The sequence below is a fragment of the Lissotriton helveticus genome, chromosome 7 (assembly GCF_964261635.1).
Source record: "Lissotriton helveticus chromosome 7, aLisHel1.1, whole genome shotgun sequence".
Lineage (NCBI taxonomy): Eukaryota > Metazoa > Chordata > Amphibia > Caudata > Salamandridae > Lissotriton > Lissotriton helveticus.
Window position 1 is genome coordinate 865,814,750 of NC_136068.1, and position 27,247 is coordinate 865,841,996.

Consider the following 27,247-nt stretch of genomic DNA (forward strand, 5'->3'; position numbering starts at 1 on the left):
GTGCATGTGTGGTGCACTTGCATACAAAATGATGTGGGCTGCCGCATCAAAGACTTACGTTTTTTATTTGTTTTCTAAATGTAACTCAAGTATCACGAATGCTGTGCAACTTGTCTAGAAATCATTGGCAAAGCCAATAGGTCACAAAGGTGAGACTTATTGGCTTTAGCAATGCTTACTGTACATTTATAGATTCTAAATATCCCAGTTGTTACATCAGTCAGGTGGGGCTCAAGAATGCTGTTAGCTGTTCCTCTAAAATCTACCTCAAAGTCCGCTTTGTTGATTAACTTGGGTTTAAAGGAACCACTGTAGTTAACTGACTGTATGGGTCCCTCTTTCTACCGCTTGCAGACCACATTTTGTTCTTCTATTTGTTTCCTAATTCCTCTTGTTAAGGCACCTTCCTCAGCAGTCTAGATTGTAGTCCAACAAAACCTTTCTGTCACCCTGTTAATGTGATCCTAATTTACCTTTACTTGCTGTAACAATTTTCCTATTAAATGAGGCCACTTTCTGTTTTTTTACCGGTTTTCTGTGCAAGTTTGAACTCTCAACCTGTTGTGAGCCCTCTTTTTCACTCAAACTGTTCTGGCTCCTCTTTTCATCTATCTGCTGTAACCTTTTCTCTCTACTTCTATCTGTTTGTAAACTTTCTTTACATCTGCATGTTGTAAGAAATTTCTATTTGTTGAATGTATATGTTTTCTTTCTCTACCACCGCTGTGACCCTGCTCTTTCCTAAAGCGATTATGAGAGTTATCTACCACATTATTGAGGTCGAAATATCAAGTTACACAACTATTGGGACCATAATATTGTCACTTGAAATATTGTTTGTTTTATCGAGTTAATAAAAAATCCACACTTGCACTGAGAGTATATTGGGACTCAAAGTTCTGGCCCCAGATATGTGTAGATCTATAATGTGATATACAACCTTGGAACCTCTCTTCTGCCTCTCCTGCTGTGGACCCCCTCTTCCCCTATGTATTTGGCCATTCACTTAATTTGTAGTGCTTGCTTTAAACCTATGTTCCAGTCTCCTTAGACCATCTCCCTCCACCAAATGTAGATCCTTTCTTTCCGTCTATCCTTTGTAGTGTATCATTTTGTTTTCTGTTGCGAAATCTCTAATTCCCCGTTCTGTAAAACAAATTATTTCTCATCTTGACATTCCCCTTTATTACGTTGGTATTCCCATTGACTAATCCTGAAATGTGGAAGTTCTATGAATGAACATGTGCTTGCCCTATCTCTTCTCTGTAGAAGACAAGAGGAAAACATTAATGGAATGCTAGGTGTGAGTGTGGATGCAAATGTGTCGACATCTTGTATGGCTCGTGTCTGGAGCAAAAGAGGTGTGCTTCCTAATGAAGAAGAAAGTCAACAGTTGGGATTAAGTGGTAGCAACATCACCTCTCACTGTGAAGCTCAGATGCTGCTACATTCTACACTGTATTTTATTTTTCAGTTAGTGCAGCTGCAAAAGTGTACTTTATATGCAACCGACTAATTCTTAGTAAGTAGTCATACGTATTTGATCAAATACTGTGTGCAGATCGAGGCACTGCTTCTTCTTTTGATCACAGAGTGTTTCATATGATCAGAATGTCTGGTCAGTTCATTTAGGAAAGTATTTTTATCAATCCCGTATTTTCACTATACTTTCTAAACGAAACCTCCTCAATATATTGTTTCCAAGATTGTCCCATACGTTCCTACTCTGTATAGTAATAAGAAAACGTTTGAATTAATTTGATGTCTTGCAGTGGTAGCTCTTACAGATACGTTCTTTGGAATGTCTGTCTGCTGTGTATATGAGGATAGTCATTGCTCCAAGCCTTGAGCCAGAAGCTAAACACATGATTGTTCGTTAGGTAGTGATACAATCAGCATCAACAGACCCTTTGGGGTAGTTGGTGCAATGCAACTGCAATCAAATTTTGTTAAAACATCTATTAAGAAGTCTGAAGCATATTGAGGAAATTTTAAATTGGTTTAATATTTTCCCAGATTAGATTAGATGTGCTGGCCTGCTTCGCTCCAGGGAACCCGCAGCGGAACTGCCGGCTGGTTAAATTTGACACAAAGGTGGAAAAGAACATGGCAATACGGGACAGTTTGGTGCCTGTCACTCCGATTACCATCCACTCTCAGGGAAGGCACTTGACTGGACTATGATTACTGTTGGGTAGTTGCATTTTTAATGTGCATGCGGCTTATGAGAGGCACATATTGTAAGCCACACGGCTAGATTGAAGTCTCATTCTGCCATAACCCACTGACTAACTCAAAGGGTGATCATTTTAACTAATGGCCCTCACTAATGGCTAGTGGTCCGACAGTACTATCAATTTGCACAGCATGTACTTTACTGGCACTTTAGAACCCACCCAACTTGCACTTTACTAATCTGTTTGCATTCAGCTGCTTGCTTTGTCTTCTTAATTTTTTATTGTGGAAAGGGATGGTTAAACGGGCTTGAATCTGCGCAGCTTTCACGTTAATGAATTGTTTGCACTTTAGTCTATGACGTAGGTTTTACTAGAACTATTTTAACATGCCTACAGCTCCTATAATAACTTGCCTGCATTTTAGGCGATGGCGAGGGTTGTATTATACTCACCCAAACCTGTTTGCAGCTGCCATAAAATCTTGTTGCATTATGTTCTATCCTTTTAAATCTATGTGCACCTTGCTCTTTTGCCTCAATGGGCGTTTTGGTCTCCTTGCTTCTTAACGTTTTACTGTGGATAAGGGCGGTTAACGCGCTGGAATCTAGCTTGCACTTTATTGATCTGTTTGACCTTCAGTTGATGATGAATATTTACTGTGTTTATTTAAATATATCCAAAGTCCCTACAAATACTTGATGCAAGACGTTACATTCTTTAAAATTGATGTGCATTTCTTCTTTTTCATTGCTTGTTGAATATCATTGCAAGGGTTTTAAGTAACCGAGCAAATTTAATTAAAATCGAAACGTGTGTAGCTCAAGGTACTGCATCTTATTTCGACCTCGGAGTGTTTCATATGATCTGAATGTCTGTTCAGTTCATTTAGGAAAGTATCTTCTGAATCCCGTATTTTTACTATACTATAATGTCTAAATGACAACTCCTCAATATCTTGTTTCCAAGATTGTCCCTTACGTTCCTACTCTGTTTAGTAAAAAGAAAAAGTTTGAATTAATTTGATGTGTTGCAGTGGTAGCTCTTACAGATACCTTCTTTGGAATGTCTGTCTGCTGTATCAATGGGGCTAGTCATTGCCTCAAGTCTTGAGCCAGAAACTAAACACATGATTGTTTAGTTAGGTAGTGATACAATCAGCATCAACATACCCCTTGTGGTAGTTGGTGCTATATAAATGCAGTCAAATCTTGTTAAAACTTCAGCGGTTAAAAAGTCTAAAGCATATTGACCACATTTTAAATTGGTTTAATATTTCCCCAGATTAGATTAGGTCTGATTTTATGAAGTTAGCCCCTATATATAGCTTTACAGTTAGACTTTTATACATTGCTGTTTCATTCTGATCATGTTATAGAAAATTGTTGTGTGTAGTAGAACCAGACATTCAGGGAGCTAAATTATCTTTTCCTCCTGTCTCAGCCTCGGTGGAGGAACGTTTCTAGGGTTGGTTAGTTTGCTTACTGGATGTGAAAGTTTTGAGGAGGCTCTTGAAATGGCATCTGCTGGAGAAAGTACCCATGCTGACAAGCTCGTCCGAGATATCTATGGAGGAGACTATGAGCGATTTGGATTGCCAGGGTGGGCGGTGGCATCAAGGTAAGCACACTCTACTTAATCTTTTTTGTCATGACACATTTTCTGTAGCAGATATTGCCAGATTATAATGTTTCCTATTTTGTAAAATAGCCATTGAGTGATGAACCTTAAATATATTTAGGATTTGCATTAATGTTTGTAACATGAGGGAATATTGTAGGAAAATAGACTTCTTAGTCACAGTCTTCAGTTGTATAAAAAAAAAGTATTTCAAATCAGTCGGTATGTGAGACATGGAAAGGGGCATTAGATCTCCTTCTTTGAAATGATTGACCTATCCTCATGCTTCGACCCGGCAATGGTTTGTTAACCATGAAAGATTAAGTCTACATATGTTTCATTTATGCAACCTCATACCTTGGTGGTGCGATGTAGCTTTCTATACCTTTAGCTGGACTTGTTTTCCATGTTTTGGCATTTCAAACTCTAGCCTGAAGCTAATTTAGTAAAGAGTGGAAGTTCGCAGATACTTTATGATAACTAAGTTTAACAGTGAGCCTCTAAATACAGGTGCCATTTGTACTGCTCTGAAAGAATCTGATGGAAAAATATTAGAAAACCCCATACAGGCATGCTGTGGTAGTTGAGAAAGGAACTGCATTTACAAGCTGTTGAAGTGGTATAGATTATTATCGTACATTCTTGATACAGCGCATGGCTACCCGAAGGCGTCCCAGCGCTCTAAGCCATAACTGTACGTATCCAGTCTCACTGCCAGTGCCGGATGAACCAGGTGGCCGCCCGTTCTCGTCCTCCCAATCTTAGGGACTGTGGCTTGGAGTGATTGGAAGATCTCAAGGTCCGTGACGGACTATAGAATTACTACAGATTTTTTTGTATTTCTGGACCGTTGCCCCACAGAGATTTATGTGCTATGCATAGCACTTTAAATTGTATTCGTTCTGTGATGGGTAGCCAGTGCAGTCCCATCAGGGCCGTTTGGCTGATACATTTCTAGGGACGTTGTATAGAAGCCTCATGATTCATTGATGATTCATGTAATGCAGGAAAGTTGGGTACCTTAGGAACAATACTCTTTCCTTCTACTAGGGACTATTAGTTAAAGATCCCATAAAACTGTGTTGGGATGCATTGCATTACCCATGATATCAAGAACTTCCCTCCAGTTGACATGTATAGTTTTTATTAGTCTCTCTTAATGGCTGCATCACCTTTCTGAAGTAGCAGAAAATATGTTTCTCATTGTTGTCGACTCCCCACAGCCACTTAATGCCTTTATATAGTGATTTCATTACAGGTGCAACGCTGAAGATGTGGATATGCACATATTCATTGGAGAACACCCGCTTTGATAAAATGTGACAGTGAAATGTGGAGAAAGAGGGGGAATACAGTATTCCCCCTCTTTCTCCACATTTCACCGTCACATTTTATTTACGTCACTGGATGGAAATGTCCTCTCTAAAACAGGGAAAACATACATACTCATTCACCCTTTGTAGGACTCCTTGGTCTCCTATAGTTGATTTGATTAAGAGTAAGGAAGACCTAGGGTTACTTATTAATTTATTTGAAATTACTATTCTTTTAATAAAGGGATGTACTTGGCCGTTGGTGGGATTCTCACTTGGGTGGACATCCATTAATTTTACTTGCAGTAACATTGAAATTCTTTATGACTAATTATTCGTTTACCATATCCGTATCAGCAAACACTTAAGTTGGAATTTTCACCATGGTAAGGCATTTGATTAATCTCTTGCTCACGTTACAAACATTTATGATTTACAGCTTTTTTTTAACTATAGAGGAAAGATAGCATTTATGTTTTACAGGAACCCTCTACTAATAAACACTGTTAATTTGTGAGCAATTATTAATTTAATGAAATCTCAATTGCTTCTCCCTCCAGTTTTGGGAACATGATTTACAAAGACAAACGAGAATCTGTCAGCAAAGAAGATCTAGCTCGTGCCACCTTAGTGACTATTACTAATAATATTGGATCCATAGCCCGGATGTGCGCTGTCAATGAAGTAAGTTACTCACAATTTTGGTATTGGAAATGGGAGGCAGTCCTAGAAGAAACCCCCTTTATTCCTTTCACCCCTCAACATGGGTGTAAACACAATTAATTGATTATCTATTACAGATACAAGAAGAATGTGTTATGTTTTAAGCATTGTGTTTTGTAGCTGGGTAATGAATGGATTTAGATGGTGCGCTAATAAGATAGAGATTCCTCAAGCCACTAGGAAGTAAAGCTGTTTCCATCTTATTTGTGTGTTATTTTCGGAAAGTCTATGTCTCAGCCATGTACAGATTGGGAATGATAGCTTAAAGTGTTACCTGTTTTTGCAATTTTGTTTTCCTTACGATGTCTGTCTCCTTTCGAATATTTGTTGGATGGTTTCACTTTTAGAATTTGTCACAGCAAATATAACATTGTGAAGCTGCTTATTTTTTCAGGCGCACTTTTATGCTCATAAGCTAAAAAACAGTTTATTTTGTCCTTTTAACTTCTGTCGTAATTTATCCAGTAGTAACGGTTTAGTCTAAAACCCCATTCAGTCCCTTGGAATCAGCATAGCAAAAAGTACAAGTAGCAATATTGTAATCGTCTAATGTGTTTTAGAGTTTACTATTCGCCATTTTTCCCGTCTGTGTGCGTCTTTGCTCCCAAATCTGTTGGATTGCAAGTCTACTGTGTATTCATTCGTCTTTCTACCCACACATTCATATATGCATCTGGTATTTGAACTGTTTCTGTATGTACCTGTATCTGCATCTGTTTGTGTACATGGCTTGGCCTCTCTCATCTGTTCGCTAGATTGCTATGTACCAGACTGTCTGGATCCAACATGTCACCATGCTTTTGAGTCACAACAGTCCACCCTGCTCTGAAAGAATCACCCTAGCCTGAAACTTACTATGGAAATGCCAGCATGACCTAATGGGCAGTTTGGTTCATTGCGTGCATGCCTATTTGTATGGCTGTTCTGTATGCATCCTTATGTCCCACTGTCTTACATAAATTGCATACATATTACTAAAGTCAAACCCATTGACTTGCCGCTGCTTTATCTCCCGGCACTTTAAGTGATTTGATACCTTTAGCTGAATATAACACTGTTTCTTCTACGAAAAATTATGAGATCCTTGAACTAAAAATTAATTTGGAAAAAGGCAGTATTTTGGTCTTTAATACATCTAAGAGTACTTTTTTGAGGATTTATAACCAGTGTGCTGGTGGTGGCAATTGTTATCTTTTTGTGTGCTGTGTTTGTTTATTGGTGTTGCAAAGGAAATATTCACACAATCGTCTTTTTTTCTTAACAGGTATCTGAAAATACAATGCATGTAAGAATAGATATTCATGTAGTAGTTGGTGAGAGAGAGAATTGGTAGCAACATAAATGGGTCAGTTAACAGTACTGATGCAAAATTGGGCTCTGAGTGTCACAAGCAAAGACAACACTGATTCTTTCAAGCTATCCATGCTTAATACAGTTTGGAGCTGTCCGTTTGGGAGAAATTATTCGGAGTATTTTGGACTCATCCTTCCAAGCAAAGTTGACCTACAGGCTTAGTTAGAAATGCAGTATCATTTGCATCATCTCGACTCTCTGGGTGACCATAGGGCAACAAAGACCATATTAGATGCAAATAAAGTATTTCAATAGTTTGTTTTGATGCTTTGCATAATTACAAAAAAACACTGCAAAAAACACAGTTTATGGACAGAATGTAGAACAATGTCATACATTCACCCCAGTACAAGGATCTGGGCCTAAATCCATCGTTTTTTTGCACTCCACACCACCCTGGGCTAGACACTGGCTATATGCAAATCAGCTCTGACCCTGTGCCTCATGGGAACAGTCCAGTCCGAACTACCAAGCCATGTCTTTCCCAGACCGGAATAAAGCATCCAAGAACCGGTTTCTGGCTATCAGCCTTCATCAGCCTGGATAGCTTGACTCCAGTGGTGTGGAGAGCCTGGGACTCACGTCTGAGCATACCCAGCCCACTCGGGGTGAAAATTGCAAAAAAACACAGTTGATGGACAGAATATAGAACAATGTCATACATTCACCCCAGTACAAGGATCTGGGCCTAAATCCATCGTTTTTTTGCACTCCACACCACCCTGGGTTAGACACTGGCTATATGCAAATCAGCTCTGACCCTGTGCCTCATGGGAACAGTCCAGTCCGAACTACCAAGCCATGTCTTTCCCAGACCGGAATCAAGCATCCAAGGACCGGTTTCTGGCTATCAGCCTTCATCAGCCTGGATAGCTTGACTCCAGTGGTGTGGAGAGCCTGCGACTCACGTCTGAGCATACCCAGCCCACTCGGGGTGAAAATTGCAAAAAACAGTTGATGGACAGAATGTAGAACAATGTCATACATTCACCCCAGTACAAGGATCTGGGCCTAAATCCATCGTTTTTTTGCACTCCACACCACCCTGGGTTAGACACTGGCTATATGCAAATCAGCTCTGACCCTGTGCCTCATGGGAACAGTCCAGTCCTAACTACCAAGCCATGTCTTTCCCAGACCGGAATCAAGCATCCAAGGACCGGTTTCTGGCTATCAGCCTTCATCAGCCTGGATAGCTTGACTCCAGTGGTGTGGAGAGCCTGGGACTCACGTCTGAGCATACCCAGCCCACTCGGGCTGAAAATTGCAAAAAACACAGTTGATGGACAGAATGTAGAACAATGTCATACATTCACCCCAGTACAAGGATCTGGGCCTAAATCCATCGTTTTTTTGCACTCCACACCACCCTGGATTAGACACTGGCTATATGCAAATCCGCTCTGACCCTGTGCCTCATGGGAACAGTCCAGTCCAAACTACCAAGCCATGTCTTTCCCATTCCGGAATCAAGCATCCAAGGACCGGTTTCTGGCTATCAGCCTTCATCAGCCTGGATAGCTTGACTCCAGTGGTGTGGAGAGCCTGGGACTCACGTCTGAGCATACCCAGCCCACTCGGGGTGAAAATTGCAAAAAACACAGTTGATGGACAGAATGTAGAACAATGTCATACATTCACCCCAGTACAAGGATCTGGGCCTAAATCCATCGTTTTTTTGCACTCCACACCACCCTGGGTTAGACACTGGCTATATGCAAATCAGCTCTGACCCTGTGCCTCATGGGAACAGTCCAGTCCGAACTACCAAACCATGTCTTTCCCAGACCGGAATCAAGCATCCAAGGACCGGTTTCTGGCTATCAGCCTTCATCAGCCTGGATAGCTTGACTCCAGTGGTGTGGAGAGCCTGGGACTCACGTCTGAGCATACCCAGCCCACTCGGGGTGAAAATTGCAAAAAACACAGTTGATGGACAGAATGTAGAACAATGTCATACATTCACCCCAGTACAAGGATCTGGGCCTAAATCCATCGTTTTTTTGCACTCCACACCACCCTGGGTTAGACACTGGCTATATGCAAATCAGCTCTGACCCTGTGCCTCATGAGAACAGTCCAGTCCGAACTACCAAGCCATGTCTTTCCCAGACCGGAATCAAGCATCCAAGGACCGGTTTCTGGCCATCAGCCTTCATCAGCCTGGATAGCTTGACTCCAGTGGTGTGGAGAGCCTGGGACTCACGTCTGAGCATACCCAGCCCACTCGGGGTGAAAATTGCAAAAAACACAGTTGATGGACAGAATGTAGAACAATGTCATACATTCACCCCAGTACAAGGATCTGGGCCTAAATCCATCGTTTTTTTGCACTCCACACCACCCTGGATTAGACACTGGCTATATGCAAATCAGCTCTGACCCTGTGCCTCATGGGAACAGTCCAGTCCGAACTACCAAGCCATGTCTTTCCCACACCGGAATCAAGCATCCAAGGACCGGTTTCTGGCTATCAACCTTCATCAGCCTGGATAGCTTAACTCCAGTGGTGTGGAGAGCCTGGGACTCACGTCTGAGCATACCCAGCCCACTCGGGGTGAAAATTGCAAAAAACACAGTTGATGGACAGAATGTAGAACAATGTCATACATTCACCCCAGTACAAGGATCTGGGCCTAAATCCATCGTTTTTTTGCACTCCACACCACCCTGGGTTAGACACTGGCTATATGCAAATCAGCTCTGACCCTGTGCCTCATGGGAACAGTCCAGTCCGAACTACCAAGCCATGTCTTTACCAGACAGGAATCAAGCATCCAAGGACCGGTTTCTGGCTATCAGCCTTCATCAGCCTGGATAGCTTGACTCCAGTGGTGTGGAGAGCCTGCGACTCACGTCTGAGCATACCCAGCCCACTCGGGGTGAAAATTGCAAAAAACACAGTTGATGGACAGAATGTAGAACAATGTCATACATTCACCCCAGTACAAGGATCTGGGCCTCAATCCATCGTTTTTTTTGCACTCCATACCACCCTGGGTTAGACACTGGTTATATGCAAATCAGCTCTGACCCTGTGCCTCATGGGAACAGTCCAGTCCGAACTACCAAGCCATGTCTTTCCCAGACCGGAATCAAGCATCCAAGGACCGGTTTCTGGCTATCAGCCTTCATCAGCCTGGATAGCTTGACTCCAGTGGTGTGGAGAGCCTGGGACTCACGACTGAGCATACCCAGCCCATTCAGGGTGAAAATTGCAAAAAACACAGTTGATGGACAGAATGTAGAACAATGTCATACATTCACCCCAGTACAAGGATCTGGGCCTAAATCCATCGTTTATTTACACTCCACACCACCCTGGGTTAGACACTGGCTATATGCAAATCAGCTCTGACCCTTGCATAATTACAGCACCTCCTGAACTACGAGTAAACTATGGAAAATTGCCATTTTAGGGTACACAACTAGATTGTGTTAACGCACACTTACAATACTATTTCAGTGCGTCCCAAATTGCAGGGAGGAACAGGACTGCTGCCCATTGTCCTTAAATTGTTTACTCTAGCTGGCAAAGGAATGTGGGAGTATCCACTGTTGGAGCAATAATGTCATTATATATTAGCCTCGGTGAAATTTTTATTAAACTGCAGTAATTTCACATTATTCTTGTGTTGTGAAATTACCGATAGTTATGTGATTACTCCCACTTGCGTAATTTAAAGAAGTTTGAGGAAAAATGTCTAACGCAAGAGCACTTGAATTGAGTGGGACCGGCTGCAGCTGTTCCTGATCTGTTGCATTCAGCTCTATTTTCTTTTATTTGCAAGGGTACATTCTGCGCTAAAAAAAATGCAGCTAAATGCAGCGGTAGGCTGGTGGCATGATTCTCGTACAGCAAATTATGCAAGATATGCCTACTCCTAATTATGTGGCGATGACGATTTAGTGTATTTCCGTACCTATGCCAGTAGTCTTGGATTTTATGGCCCAATCTGGCGAAATGTTTGGATTGCAAAGTTTGAGGCCATTTTGAGGGGTGTGTATGATTTTGACATGATATCGAACCTTCTGTTTAAAAGGTTACTGTAAATAAATATGCATTGGGCAATTTGTTCTATAATGTATGCGTTATAGGTCTCAATTTGGGGGCTAATAGAGAATTCGATTAATCTCCATTTATTTGGAGGATAATCTGGCATGTACCTATGAATAGGATACCCACATTTTAGTGTACATTATTACACATACCAGTTATTCTCAACTGTAACGTTTTCAAAATGTAAAACTAGGATACCTCAAATGGTCTAGAAATATAGAAAAGCAAGAATGAAGATTGGCACACTGACTTGAATAATAGTAGCCCTAGGAGAGGTATATGTGCCTTACGTCTGTGGATCTTTGTTGCAGCTGGTCGTAAGTGCACCACAAACTGTGTAGAGAACATGCATTTAATAGACATGTTCTCACATAAAGATGGTAGAAAAAATCTAGCAGCATCGCCAGATGTAGTTAGTGCTGTGCCGATGAACTAATAGCTTGAATGACTAAGGTTTAGGAAAGCACTCTAACTACGCCACACAATGAGCCAGTAAAACCCGACATACAGATATGCATTCTGGATTATATTCTCACATAGCAGCAGATACCAAGATCTCTAATTAGTGGGTTTCACACCAAGGGCCTCTTCTTTAAATATTGTAACCTAATTTTGTTGCTGGAGATGAGGCCAAAGTAGGTCAATCGTTGAGGTTGACATAAACATATGTATAATTGAGGCAACCCAGAACTGTGCTTGATGAAACCCTATCAGAAACCATGCTTCTGAGAATGGGGGTAAATGGTGTAAATTAAACATGAATATGTATCTCATACAGCCAAAGAAAGTAAATGCAACTAAGATGGACTAAAATACTAAACTGCCAATAACAGGCATCATCATATCTACTTTCCTAAAAAATATTTCTTAAACAAATGCTCCAGTTAATATATACATGATTATCACCAGTACATAAATTACGCCTCACAAGATAATGTCATTTACCTAAGAATATGTGCTGCCATGCTCTAAGTGTTCATAATAGAATTTCAGCCGAACCACAGTGATATTTACATTGCAATTACTAAAGCTGTCGCAGTTAAAAGCATAATTTCAGAAACTAGCGACAGCACAGGCAAACTTCAGAATTGTCCTCGGGGTGGGGGAAGAGTTGTGGTGTATGGGTGCCTTATTTGGCTGTGTATGCCAAAACAATGAAGCACAGGCTTAGTTTGATGGTCTCCCTAAAATCTGTGCGCACTCAAATGTTGTTTTAATGCTTTCATTTAACCCTTTCAGCTCAGGTTTTGTTTTTGAATTACTATACAGCATCATTACATGTGACATTAGCATGCATGAAGATGCTTTTTTATAAACTAGGCCCAGCATAAAACTGTTAAAAAAGCCCTGTCCAAAAATAAATCGCAAAATGTTTGGTTAGTACACCAGATCTGTATGTATTGCCAATTATATAGTTACAGTTTTCACCAACTTTCAGATCAAATTATAAAAATCCTTGGTTCTCAACCAATTGAGTATATCGCGGTGTGATTGATATACAGAGGACCGTTTAATATAAATAATGTCCCAGAAGGCTCAGCAGCACTTCATAGGTGTAAGCCAATTTTGCGCTGAGTGTGGCTAGAAGCTGGAAATTTAATAGCAGTGTTGAAATGCCATGTAGATTTCCCAAATACAAGAGTGTAAGCAATGTCCGATTTGTAAATAGTAACTCGAAAAGACAAAAACTTGATTAACCAGATTATTGTCCTATATTACGGGTTGCCATTTTTCAAAATGATGATGTGGAGGGTGAGGGGAATGGGATCTCTACTCATCATTGTATTATGAAAGGTCGTTCAGACTATAGACAAATCAAAGATGACTAATGTGCGTGTCCTTTACCCTTTCTTAATGTACAGGAAGCTACTGATGGATACATCTGCCTGTGGATTCCTCACCTTTTGAATTACCCTTGCGCCAGCATTCCACTGAAGCTTTTGTCATAGTTTTCCCATAACGATGACTCAATAGCACGGCTCTGCTTGCGACTCCGTATAACGTCAATGGAGCCATAAGAAGACCTTGTCGGTGTGCTGATGTTGGTTCCCTTTTTTCTGCGCTTTTGGCGCGTAATGGTTATTCTACAACTCTCCATTTCTTTGTAGGGTAACATTGTTACAGTACGATCTGTATTTGTAGCAGTGCGATGGCTAAGCAGAAAAAAGTCAGGGTTCAACCTTGTAGGGAATGTGGTGTTCATATGTCCATCACAGATCCCCACGAAGATTGCCTTTGGTGCCTGTCGTCGGATTGTGACGTCGTGGGATGCTCGTCATGTTGTCTGATGAATCCGTAGGCTCTTAATGATAGGGAAAGTTGTATATGGCCTGGAAGAAGAAGAGAGGCCAGAAGAGGACCAAGTCGAGGTCCAAGTTGCCGACACGGCACACCTAGAAGTCATCCAAAAAACACAAGAAGTGGCGTCATGGGTCCAGGTGTCATTTTTCGAAGGGCAAGTCATCGAGGTCGGCGTCCCCAGACAATCGGCTTTATGGGAAAGATAACATCTTTCCTTCTCTGCAGGTGACTCTGGTCCATTCTACGGCACAGAGGGATTCTCTGGCACCCAGGGAATCGATTCATGCACCTCCAGTTTCATCAATTCCGGCTCCGGAGTATCCAGCACCACAGCCAGAACCTGCTTTACTGCCTTGGACTGTTCCAGACCTGGCGGCTCCAGAACTGTACCCACCTTTTCCAGTTCCAGGTACGGATCCATCGCATTTTCTTAATGCAGTGTTTTGCATGTTTGCCGGGGCGGCTAACCATCCCTCATGGGACCGCTTTCCTAAAATTTAGGCATCCCCCAGCATTGTGCCCGGCACCATTTGTGCCTTTCATGCTGATGACTCTGTCATGGCCTCTCCCGACGTCAAAGGTTCTCGACGCTGATCCCATCTCAGGAGCAGAGGATGGGCTTTTCTCCTGCGCCGTCTGGCTCTGAGCCGTAGCCTTCTCGACTTTGTGCAGCGCCGCTGACAGCTACTGAGGGACCTCCACCGGCGTGTGCTCCGATGTCACTGGTGCCGCGTCTGGCGCCGCCGACTTCAAAGCTGCGATCTAGGAGAGAGGCACAGAGACTTCTGGAAGAGGAGGATTCTCAGGAGCACGGCTGAGGAGAGAGAAATTCTTGAGTCTGTGGATGACTTTGAAGGTCTTCAGGAAACCAGTGGATTGGACACTTATCCGGAGTGGGAGCTCTCTTCTCCCACGGCTCTGCCTTCTCAAGAGGTGGCTCCACTTCACACAGTTATAAGGACGACTGCTTACTTTTTAGATCTGCATTTGCTCCCTGCGGCAGTCAGGTGTAACATTCTGACTGAGGTTTTGCACTCTGCTTCTTCAGTCATAGAGCTATTGCTCCCATCCAATGAAGCTCTGACGGAGCCAATTCTGGAGGTGTGGCAGAAGCCAATGACTGCCCCAGCAGTTTCCAAGGCAGTGGTAAGACGTTCTAAGGCTGCACCTGGAGATCTAGCATTTTTTATCTCTCATCCTTCACCAGAAAGCTTGGTGGTTCAAGCTTCAGACAGTTGGCAGCTTCCTTCCCCTCCATTCTGGGGAATAGGGTTTCTAAAAAGTTGCAACAGTCAGATAAGAAGGTGTTTTCATCGGCAAGCATGGCTTTGAAATCTACTAATGCCACATGCCTGTTAGGACGGTATATCCATGCTTTGATGGACACAGCCAAGGAGGTGGCTCCTAAGCTGTCTGAGGATTTTTGATGTCACTTTATGGAGGTGTTGACTGATACACAAGCAAGGTGATCTAGCCGGTCTTGATTCAGCGGATTCAGTCGCCAGGGGGATGGGGGGCTCTTTGGTGGCAACCAGGAGGCACACCTGGTTAAAAGGATCTGGATTTTCTCCGACGTTCAAGCCACGTAACAGGATATTCCCTTTGATGGCTCCAGGCTCTTTTGGGCAAAGGCGGACTCAGCTCTGCAACGTTTTAAGGCTAGTAGGGTTACTGCTAGATCCTTAGGCCTACAGTCCCAGACTAGGGGTTTTGGTTATAGGTGATTTTGTGGATTTTGGAAGGCTGCTCCATTTCGAGGCAGTCAGCAGCAGAACCCCTTGTATAAGTCGTACAGAGGGAAGGGAAGAGGTTATCTGCAAGGGGCAGCTCGCCAACAGGTCTCTTTCCCCTCCTCCTCTCCTGTTTACACCCCCCACACAGTTCTAGTTCTAGATCCCATCCTTGGAGCATGTTAGACCCGGGTATTCCATTTTCTACAAAATTGGAAATCTGTTACATCAGATCTTTGGGTTTTGAATCATATAGAAAATGGGTGAACACTTCCTTTCCAGAAGTTTCCCCCTCCTTACCCTCCTCACCAGGGCTGGTGTTTGGAGGACCATCTGTTGCTTCTGCAGCAACAGGTCTTGTCCTTGTTACAGAAAGGTGCGATAGAGGTGATTCTGACGCAGGAAAGGGGTCAAGGATGCGACTCCCGGTATTTCCTGATCTCCAAAAAGGACGGGCGATTGAGGCTGATCCTGGACCTCAGGATCTTGAATTTGTACCTTAAACAGGAGAAGTTCAAGATGTTGACCCTAGCTCAGGTTCTTCTGGCGCTGCAGCAAGAAGACTGGACGGTGTTGATCGATTTACAAGCTGCTTATTTTCACATTCCAATCCTGAAGTCGCATTGTAAGTATCTCTGTTTTACTGTAGGGTCTCGGCACTACCAGTTTGCGGTCCTCCTGTTCAGCCTTACTTCTGCACCTCGGGTCTTCACAAAGGAGATGGCGGTGGTGGCAGCTTCTCTCAGATGGTCTGGGATTCATATATTCCTCTAACTGGACGACTGGCTGCTCAAAGCAAAGTCGCCAGAGGTGGTGCTGCATCATCTGCAAATAACAGCTGAGCTGTTGTTCTACATGGATTTTCTGATAAATGTACCCAACTCTCACCTGGTGCCCTCTCAGAGCAACCTGTTCTTAGGGGCAGTACTGGATACTACTGTGAGTCATGCTTTCCAGCCTTCTCAGAGAATTTTAGACATCCAGAATATGATCCCAATGTCTAAAGATGGAGCTGCTATTCCAGTCCTGAAGGTTATACGCCTGCTCGGTCTGTTCGCTTCCTGCATACTGTTGGTCAACCATGCACGCTGGCTCATGAGGGCACTCCAGGGGTGCCTCCGCAGGCAGTGGTTTCAACACAACTAGGATCTCGGGGAAGTGGCCTGAATCTCCAGAGACACTGCAGCGGACCTGTTATGGTGGAGTGTTTCAGGCAACCTGTCTTGAGGGAAGCCTTTCAACCTTCGTCCCCGGTGGCCACAGTGATAATGGTTGCCTCCACTCTAGGGTGTGGGGCTCATCTGGGGGATCTGGAGATCAAGGGTCTTTGGTGTCCACTTCACATCAATCTTCTGGAATTGCGGGCGATACGTTGGACTCTCAAGTCCTTTCTTCCCTCCCTTCGTGGTCAGTGGGTGCTGGTCTTGACGGACAACACTGCATCGATGTGGTACATAAACAAACAGGGAGGAGTAGGGTTGTATCATCTCTGCAGAGAGGCTCTGCGACTCTGGTCCTGGGCTCAGGACAATCAGATTTGTGTGATTGTAAATCATCTGGCTGGAGTGCTGAATATATGTGCGGACAGTCTCAGTTGGCAGTTCTCGGCCGATCACAAGTGGCCATCATGTCTCTAGGATGTGGAGGTTTTCTCGGTTGGACCTTTATGCCACTCACTAAAACGTGCACTGCCCGTCGTTCTGCAGTCTTCTGTATCCGATGCGGGGAGTGTTGAGGGACGCGTTTCAGTTGGATTGGGGCTCACAACTCATTTATGCGTTTCCCCCCATATCCTTGATCCCTCGAGTTCTGAGGTGGCTTCGACAATATCGGGCCCAAGTCATATTGATCACTCCGGATTAGTTAAGAAGGTTGTTGTACACAGACCTCCTTCACCTCTCATCGCACCCTCCGCTCCGTCTCCCTCTCAGGGCAGACCTCCTCTTGCAGTTGCAGGAACACCTCCAGAGCCTGTACCTTCATGCCTGGATATTGAACGGGGCAACCTGAGATCTTTCTTTCTCCCACCAGATGTGGTGGCTGTTATCCTGTCGGCCAGAAGACACTGTACCACATCTGTCTATTCCTGTAGATGGACTAGGTTTGTTAAGATGTGTGGAGAGAGTTCTATTGATCCTTTGAAGGCTCATCTGTGATGATGGCCCAGCACGGTTTTGCTGTGGTGACTGTTAAGGGCTACTTGTTGGTTTATCAGCCTTCCTTTGTTTGCCAGATCAACCATCGTTGTTTTGTCTCCCATAGTCATGAAGTTCATTAGGGCCTCATTAATAGATTCCCTCCCTCTCTTTTTATTACGCCTCAGTGGGATTTAAATGTGGTTCTTACTTTCCTGATGGGGTCTCCTTTCAAGCCTCTTCATAGTTGTCTGTTGAGGCTTCCTACTTTCAAAACAATTTTTCTGATTGCTATTACCTCTGCCTGGAGGGTAAGTGAGCTTCAGGCTCTTAGTTCTGAACCTCCTTTTATAACCATTTAAGCTGATAAGATAGTTCTCAGGACCAGAGATGCTTTCCTGCCTAAGGGGGTTACTCCTTTCCATCTAACGCAGTCAGTTACCTTACCTACTTTCTATCCTCCCCCTCACCCTTCCAAGGAGGAGGAGAGACTACTCCCCAGCTGGACCCTAAGAGGGTGGTCAGCTTCTACCTGGAGAGAATCAAGGACTTAAGGCTGGATAACCAGCTCTTTATATATTATGTGGGAAGAATGAAGGGCAAAGCTGTCCACATGCAAACGCTTTCCAGGTGGATCATCTTGTGCATCAAGATCTACAACGCCTTGGCCAAGAAAGAGCCACCTAAAGGTATTGGAGTTCATTCCACTAGAGCTAAGTCTTATTCTTCTGCTTTGGCTAGAGGTGTCCCTGTTGTAGACATCTGCAAGGGGGCAACTCGGGCCTCCCTCCACACCTTTGAGAAGCATTATTGCGTGGATTCGGAGGTGAGGAGAGATGGCCATTTTGCATGTTCTGATCTGCAGAATTTTTTGGTATAGGTAGACAAGACACCCTCCACCGGTAGTGGGACTGCTATGGGATTCAATTCAAAAGATGAGGAATCCACAGGTAGATGTAATCATGAGAAGAACAAGTTACTTACCTTCGGTAATGCTTTTCCTGGTGGATACAATGTCTGCCTGTAGATTCCTCATTGACCCACTCTCCTCCCCGTTGTCTGCCTTCCTATACCGAAAATAATTTTGAGTATAACATTACTGGTAGTTTATTGTCCTTTGAAAAGATATGTAGATTGTTGCTAGGAAATGTCTAAAATGTCCAGTTTCTTTTCTTCTTTAAAAAATATACTGTGTACATTTGTGCATATATTGTATACTGTGTATACTTGGGAAATGTTGTCAGTTCACCCATTCGCCTCGAAGGCACGGATAAAATGGGTGGAACGGACGTCAGCACGCCGACGAGGTCTTGTTTTGGCTCCAATGACGTCATACTGAGCCGCGAGTAGAGCCATGCTATTGTGACATCATCTATGTGGGAGAACTATGAAAAAAGCTTCCGTGGAATGCTGTTGCAAGGGTAATTCAAAAGATGAGGAATCCACAGGCAGATACTGTATGCACCAGAAAAAGCGTTGCCCAATGTAAGTAACTTGTTCTTTAAGTCTACCCATGCAGATATTGTTCTGATGGATACATCTGCCTGTGGATTCCTCACCTTATGAATATTCCCCTGCGCCAACATTCCGCTGAATTTTTCCTAGCCCTCCACGCCGACGAGGCCGTCGAAATGCCATGGCTTCGCACGCGGCTCTGCATGACGTCACCGGAGCCATAAGAGAACCAAGTCGGCGTGATGACGTCTGTTCCCTTTTTTCTGTGCTGACGACGATAACGTTTTTTTCTGGGACTCTCCATACTTTCGACGGGATACTTTGTTATTTCGATTGTATCTGTCTCTGTTTTGGCATGTCTGCCCGAGGATGTCTGGCTTTAAGCCCTGTAAAGAATGCAGGGGTCTTATGTCGATCACTGACCCTCATTATGACTACCTTTGGTGTTCGTCGTCTGACCACGACGTCGAGGGTTGTTCTTCTTGTAGGAAGATGAATCCGAAGGCACTAAAGAAGCGGGAGGCCAAGCTGTATATGGCCAAGGCAAGAAAAGAAAAAAAGGGTCGTAAAAGGTCTACGTCCAACTCATCAACGTCGCATGACTCCCAAGAGAAAGCATAAGAAGAAGAGGAGACGTGCTTCTCGGCGCCGGTCGTTGAAGTCTGTGATGTCGAGGTCGCCTTCTCCAGCACCTCGACGTTGAGAAAAGGACTTTGTCTCTCCTTCTCCTTCAGTGTCTTCTCAAGTTACTCCGGTCCATTCTCCATCTTACGAGGGGACTCCGGAGCGGTCACCAACGCCGAGATTCTCACCGACTCCAGAGGGTGTGTCGAATCCGACTGATGCTGAGATTCCTTTGGCTCCTGCTGCTCCGCCTGTGGCTCCAGCGGCTCCGACTCCAGAGGTGCCTTGTTTGGATCTCGAATCGGCTCAGTATCCACATATTCCGGCACCGGGTTCGGATCCATCGCATTTTCTGAATGCAATGTATGGCGTGTTCGCCAGGGCCTCTGATCCCATGGGTCCTATGGCATTTCATTTTGGTGTCCCTCACCAGTATCCACAGACCCACTTTGTGCCATTCATGCCAGCGACACAGTCCTGGCACTTTCTGGCTCCGAGGATGTCAACGCCGTATAGGCAGACCCTGGCTCCATCCCGTGAAGCTTCTCGAATTCGATCGGTGCTGGTTACAACAGTGGATCCTCCTTCGATGCTGCTCCCGGAACCATCGATGCCGCGTGTGGCACCGCCGCAGCCGAAGATGCGTTCGAGGAGAGAAGCGCAGAGTTTATAGGAGGAGGAACAGTACCAGGCTGAAGAGAGGGAGGGAGGAAGGAGAAGTGTATGACACAGAAGATGTGTTTGAGGATTTGTGTGAGGCAAGTGGACTTGATACTTCTCCAGAGTGGGACTTTGCTTCTCAGAAGGCTTCCCCTCGAAAGAGGTTGCTCCTTACCATTCTGTAATTAGTAAGGCTGTGGAATGTTTGTATTTACAGCTCCCTATGGCCGAGTATACGCCTAATCTGTTTACAGAGGTGCTTCATTCTCCGTCCTCGGTGGTTGAACCTCTCTTACCCTTTAATGAAGCACTGACTGAGCCAATACTCTCTGTGGTGCAACCCTCTTTCTGCTCCTACGGTTTCAAGGTCTGTGTCCAGAAGATATAGACCTGCTCCTGGGGATCTGGTGTTCCTTTCATCTCACCCTTCTTCTGAGAGCTTAGTGGTGCAGGCTTCTTATTCCAAGAAGTTTACAGGGACTTTTCTGCAGGGTCCGGCAGACAGGGATTGCAAGAAGTTGGAACAGTCTGCAAAAAAGGTCTTTTCATCAGCTAGCCTGGCACTGAAATCTACCAACGCTACTTGTTTGTTGGGTAGACACATTCATGCAGCTTATTCCTAAATTGTCTGAGGACGATGGGGGAAATCTGAGTGAGGCGTTGGTGGACTCAGACTGCGGCTCGCTAAGACATCCAGTCTGTCCTGGACACAGCAGATTCTGTTGCCAGGGTGATGGGTTCATCCATTGCAACAAGAAGACATGCATGGTTGAGGTCTTCTGGTTTCTCTCCCGATGTGCAGGGTCCCCTTCTTGATCTGCCTTTTGATGGGTCTAGACTTTTTGGAGAGAAGGCTGATTCTGCCCGGCAAAGATTTAAGGACAGTAAGGCCACAGCATAGTATTTGGGTCTGCAGACTCAGACGAGAGGTTATGGTAATAAACGATACAGTGTCTTTGGGAAGCATTCCTTTCGAAGTTTCAGACAGCCAGTAGCAACAAAACCCCTTGTACAAGTCCTATAGGGGTAAAGGCAGAGGCCACCTTCGTGGAGCCAGGCGTCAACCTTCCTTATCCTCCTCCTCCTCCTCTACCTCCCCAACCCCTCCTGGTAATGCAGGAAAGCATCCCTAGATCTGCCATCCTGGATCATGTAGGTCCCGTGGGAGGCCGGCTTACCCAATTTCTACAGGATTGGGAATGGATATGGAGATCAAGGGTCTTTGGTCTCCAGAGGAGAGATTGCTTCATATGAACCTTCTGGAATTGCGGGTGATTTTTTGGCGCTCAAGGCCTTTCTCCCTTCCCTTCGCGGTCAGTCGGTTCAAGTCCTGACGGACAACACTGCCGCGATGTGGCACGTCAACAAACAGGGAGGAGTATGGTCGTACCGTCTTTGCAGAGCGGCGCGGCTCTGGTCCTGGGCTAAGGACAATCAGATTTGTTTGATGACAAATCATCTGGCCGGGGAGCTGAACGTGCGTGCAGACAGTCTCAGTCGGCAGTTCTCCGGCGACCACGAGTGGAGGCTTCATCTGGAGGCAGCTCAACACATCTTCCAGACGTGGGGCGCTCCTCAGGTAGACCTGTTTGGCACTCTGGAGAACACGCACTGCCCGTCATTCTGCAGTCTCCAGAGCCTGCACCTTCATTCCTGGAGATTGAACGGGGCAACGTGAATTCTAAGTCTCCAATAGTGTTAAGGTTCATTAAGGGGCTAACTAACATGTTTCCGCATACTCCTTTTATTATGCCCCAGTGTGATTTAAATTTAGTTTTAACTTTCTTAATGAGTTCCCCATTTGAACCTATGCATAGTTCCCCTTTGAGACTGCTGTCTTTTCAGACTGTCTTCCTTGTGGTTATCACCTCGGCCAGGAGGGTGAGTGAGCTTCAGGCTTTGAGTTCAAAGCCACCTTTTCTGACTATACATGCTGAAAGGATGGTCCTCAGGACCAGGGCTGCTTTTCTGCCTAAGGTGGTGACTCACTTCCATCCAGGGCAGTCCATTACTCTTCCTGTATTCTATCCTCCCCCTCACCCTTCCAAGGAGGAGGATAAACTTCACCGCCTGGATCCTAAGAGGGCGATTAGTTTCTATCTGTATAGAACGAAGGACTTGCGACAGGACGATGAGCTCTTTGTGGGCTATGTTGGACGCATGAAGGGCAAGGCGGTGCACAAGCACACTTTATCCAGGTGGATCATCTTGTGCATTAAGATCTGCTACGCTCTTGCTGGTAAGGATCCTCCTGAAGGCATTAGAGCTCATTCCATCAGGGCTAAATGTTCTACTTCTGCCTTGTCTAGGGGTGTTCCTGTGGACATCTGTAAGGGCGCAATTTGGGCCTCCCTCAACACTTTTGCGAAGCATTTCTGCTTAGATTCCAAAGTGAGGAGGGACGGCCACTTTGCGCGCTCTGTTTTGCAAGACTTCTTAGTATAGAAGGGTGGACACCCTTCTCCGGGAGTGGGACTGCTGTGGGATTCTATTCATAAGGTGAGGAATCCACAGGCAGAGGTATCCATTAGAAGAACAAGTTACTTACCTTCAGTAGCGCTTTTTCTGGTGGATACATTATCTGCCTGTGGATTCCTCACTGACCCACCCGCCTCCCCGTTGTCCACCCTCATATACTTTAAATGGTTATTTCACATTTCCAATTGCCTCTATTTGCCTTTGTGTAGGTTTATAGGAAATGTTTGCTTTCTTTGTTTTCCTATTTCAATTTACACTGTGTGTATTTGTGTGAAAACTGTGTACTATGTAGACTTTGTCTCTATGCTCGGTCCGCCCGTTTGCCTCAGTGGCACGGAAAAAATGGGTGTAACCGACGTCATCACGCTGACGTGGTTCTCTTATGGCTCCGGTGACGTCATGTGGAGCCGCGTGCGGTGCCATGGCATTGTGACAACCTTGTCGGCGTGGAGGGCTAGGAAAAATTCAGCAGAATTCTGGCGCAGGGGGATATTCATAAGGTGAGGATTCCACAGGCAGATACTGTATCCACCAGTAAAAGTGCTACAGAAGGTAAGTAACTTGTGCTTCATTCTCACCTTTTCCTTTGATCAAGACACAATTATCCTTAAGATATTCACTAAAATGTCATTGAAATTGTGGTTGGAAGATGATGATTAGTTCATTTTTCTTGGTTATTTATTTATTTAATTAATTATTTTGGAGGTAAAATATTGTGCCCGTCTCCAAATGTGTCTTCTTGATCACATTATTTTTTTAAACAATTAAAACTGAACCAGTCAACATAGCCGGTCAGTATCATCACTTTGAATCGTAATTGTTTTGGGATAGGGAGCTAGTCTGATAGGAGCAGTTGAGGGAGTTTGGGAAGCAAATTACATTAAATATGTTTAAATCATTTTTAAGAAATTGTTTTATTTTTATAATTGGCCAGTTACTTGACTTGTAACTAGGGGATGATCATCAAATGCCCAAGAAGATCCCCTTGTGTGCTTACCCTTATTTGCCTTGATGCAGGGTAATAAAATAATTTAGCCCCATTCAGTACTTTGCATGTGACGAACACCTAGATATTTGGCATTGCATTGTTTTTGTTGTGTAAAATTCTTTTGAAAACTCATGTATATTTGAAAATAATTATTTTCTTCAGACGGCTCCCATCTCTTGCTCAAAACGTTAGAACATTGCTATTATTTTCATTTCCGAGAGAGACTTCTAACTGCTGATTACTCTCCTTTTGCTTATTCCCTAAGCATCAGACTGGATCCTGAAATGTTTGAACGGTACCTTTGCGCGCTGGGAGTTGGTGCTGGCCAGATCCACCCTGATGCCGTTCTGATCCGAAAATGACTTGCTTGGCCCAAATAGGCACCACTTCTGTGTCTGATGTCAGTTCCTTTCTTTCCACGCCACCAGACGTGGATCCAGAGCTACCTTTCGTCTCTTTGAGACTGTTTTTATATCCAAATGTTGCTGTATGCATGGAAAATGTTACTTCCCAAGCCAACGTGGTTAAACCCTGTAAGGACTAATGCTAGCAAATGTCGGTGACCGCTCCTTATCCGGTTTGCCTGTGGTGCCTTGGACCATTGGAGGCCACAAATTTATATGCTGCCAAGACTCCACATCATGACCAGTCTAAGTCCAAGTATCCGTTTTGGTCCTCTTCCTGGTCTAGAAGTCGGATGAGTCAATCTGCAGATCGTTGATTATTGCGCTCCAAATTTTCGGTTTAGTTGAAAAAAAATCCAAGTGGGCTTCCTCATCTTCCCGCTAGTCTTGTATTCCTGAGAAGGTGCATGAGCGTCTCAATGTCTCTTGATCACTCTTCCGTAGTCAGTTGGCATTGGAGCTCATCCCCCTACTTATCCTGTCACATCCAGACTTTCCAGGGATTCCTGCAACACAGAGGCAGATCCAAGAGTTCAACAATGCCATTCTCCAACTCTTTAGGTCCCTCTCAACTCCCTCTGGCACTCCTGTGGTCTTCTGGAAGCCAGGAGGCCCTCAGTGCCTTTAGACCCTCTGAACCCATTATCTGGCCTTCTCTAGCACCCGTGCTTACCCCGGTCCCACGACCTACGCCGGTTCCCGGAACATCGATGCCAGCTACATCAACATTGAAGGATGAGATGCCTTTGTGCTCTCTGACTCTGAATCGGCGCAGCAACGGCAGAGGCTGTGATTGGTTAGTTCTGAATTGAGGCCTTCCACCTCCAACCCTCTTAATGTCCCTACTCTGCAGGAAGGCCCCATACCTTACAGTCCGTGTTCGTAAAGGATTCCGATAAGGAGTATGATGCAGGTGATGAAATTGCCCAATCCTATCAGAAGGAAAACTGTCATGACTTCCAGGATGCCAGTGGCGTTGACACCTTTCCTGATTCCGGGCTTATCCCATGGTGCTGCCACTGAGGAAAGTGCCGAAGTACATGACCCCTAGTTCCCTACCTTAGAGGTCAAATCTAATGTTCTAATAGAAGTCCTCCAGTCTTAGGAGACCAAAATTGAGCCTTTGCTGACTTTCTATAATGCACTGAATAACATCTTTTCAGGGACCTGGTCAAAATCTTGTTCTGGCCCCCTAATAAATTGCAAGATTGCAAAACTTCACCGCCATACTCCAGGTGACCCTCATTTTTGTTTCAGCACTCCTCTCCTGAAAACTTTGCGGTGAAATCCTCTACTAGTCTACAAACCCTAACAATATTCCCAACTACTCCCCCAGATTCAGAGTCCAAGAGAATGGTGATCTTCTGAAAAAGGGCTATTTTCCTTTACCAGTTTGGCTTCTGGTCCTTTATTGCTAGTTACCTGCTGGGTTGATATTCCCATGCCCTCTGGGATTCGATTGCTCAAATCCTACTAGATATACTGGAAGACCTTCGTCCTATACTGATCAGGACCATTCGGGATGGCCGTGATGCTTCCATATTTACGATCCGCAGTGGGCTGGACATCATGGATTCCATCAAGCGAGCAGTTTGCTATTCGTCGTTATGCCTGGTTGCCATCGTCCAGCTTCTTCGGCAGTGTCCAATCATCCCTTTTGAAAGTGTTTTTTGGGGGACAAGGCAGACTTGGGCCTCCTGTGACACGAACCCCATCAAACGTTTTGCGCAGTTTGCGGTTTGGTAGAGGTAGACGTTCCTGCAGCTGCTGCTGCTGCTTAAACCTCAGCAAGGTACCCAAGTTACTCACTGGCCCGGCGGTCAGGGACATTCCCTTTCATGCCTTTCCCAAGGAAAGGGGAGTCCAACAAGCTATGATCCTGATCTTTCAGCCTCTGTCCTGGATTTCATCGACTTTGACAGGCTGCTGAGACTAATGGCATCCTGCTGGTAAAGCATGCCAGGTTACGTATGATTCCTCTGGAGTGGCATCTGAAGTCACAGTGCGCCCAACACCAAGGGACCTCTATGACCACTCACAGCTTTCAGAAGAAACTGTAAAAAATCTGCAGTTGTGGTTGCTGGGCTGCAGTTCAGTCCGCGGCAGACCCCTCTCCCTACTCCATGCAGAGCTGACCATGATGACCAATGCCTCACTTCTGGGCTGGGGCTCCCACCCGGGAGAGGTGGAGATGAAAGATCTCTGCTAGATGTCAGTCCCAGCTCCATATCGATCTCCTGGAGTTGAGGGTTATCCGCTTGGCATTGAAAGGGAAGGCTGATACAGGTGAAGACAACACTACCACAATGTAATTGTAATTGTAAAGAGTATTTATATAGCGCATGGCTACCCAGAGGCATCCCAGCGCTTACAATCACGAAACGCAGTGGTGTGACTCAGTTTGGAAAAATAAATGTTTTCACGGATCTACGGAAGGAGAGATGATTGGGTTCTAAATGAAGGTGAGAGGGGAGGGCATTCCACAGTCTGTAGGCGTTGACTGAAAACAAGCGCCCCCCACTCCTGACCTTGTGGACCCTGGGGGTGATGGCCAAATTCTTAATTTTAGAACGAAGAGGTCTTTTGGGCTCATAGGACTGGATGATCCCTTGAAGAATAGTGGGTCCTAGTTTAAACAGGGCTTTATGGACAATACATAGGCTTTTGAACTTCACTCTCTCCTGAACCGGTAGCCAATGCAATGCCTTAAGAGCCGGTCTGGCCAATTGATACTTGGGGGTACCCATTAAGAGTCTAGCCGCCCAGTTTTGTGTGGACTGAAGTTTAGAGAGAGTGGCCGCCGGTGCGCCCAGATATAGGGCATTTGCGTAGTCCAGCCGGGACAACACCAGGGCCTGGACCGTGACCTTTCTGGCCTGAAAAGGGAGGAGAGGGAGAACCTCCCGGACCGTTTTAAGGGTCCCGTAGCATACAGCTGACTTTTTCCGAGCCTGGGTTTTGAAGGTAAGTTTGTGGTTCATCTAAAAGCCCAGACTCATTAGCTGGGTTTTAGGAGTAGGAGCGGGTCCCATAGAAGTAGGCCACCTTTCCATCAGGTCATGAGGAGACCGATTACCCAAGATCATAATTTCAGTCTTTCCCCCTTTCATCTTCAAGAAAGAATTATTCATCCTTCTTGCAATTTCCTCCAAGCAAGGATGGAGGCTGAAGGAAGAACTTTCACCTTTATTGAGCCCAATCACCAATTGCGTATCATCCGCATAGGATA

General features: G+C 44.8%; 1 protein-coding gene across 1 annotated transcript in view; it reads left to right on the top strand.

Moving 5' to 3' along the window:
• PANK3 (pantothenate kinase 3) overlaps nt 1-27,247 on the top strand; it is a 111,410-nt gene that overhangs the window by 73,793 nt on the left and 10,370 nt on the right. Inside the window, exons 4-5 of the mRNA XM_078653385.1 lie at nt 3,618-3,794; nt 5,668-5,791. Coding sequence (XP_078509511.1) covers nt 3,618-3,794; nt 5,668-5,791 — 301 coding nt within the window. The remainder of the gene's footprint in view (nt 1-3,617; nt 3,795-5,667; nt 5,792-27,247) is intronic.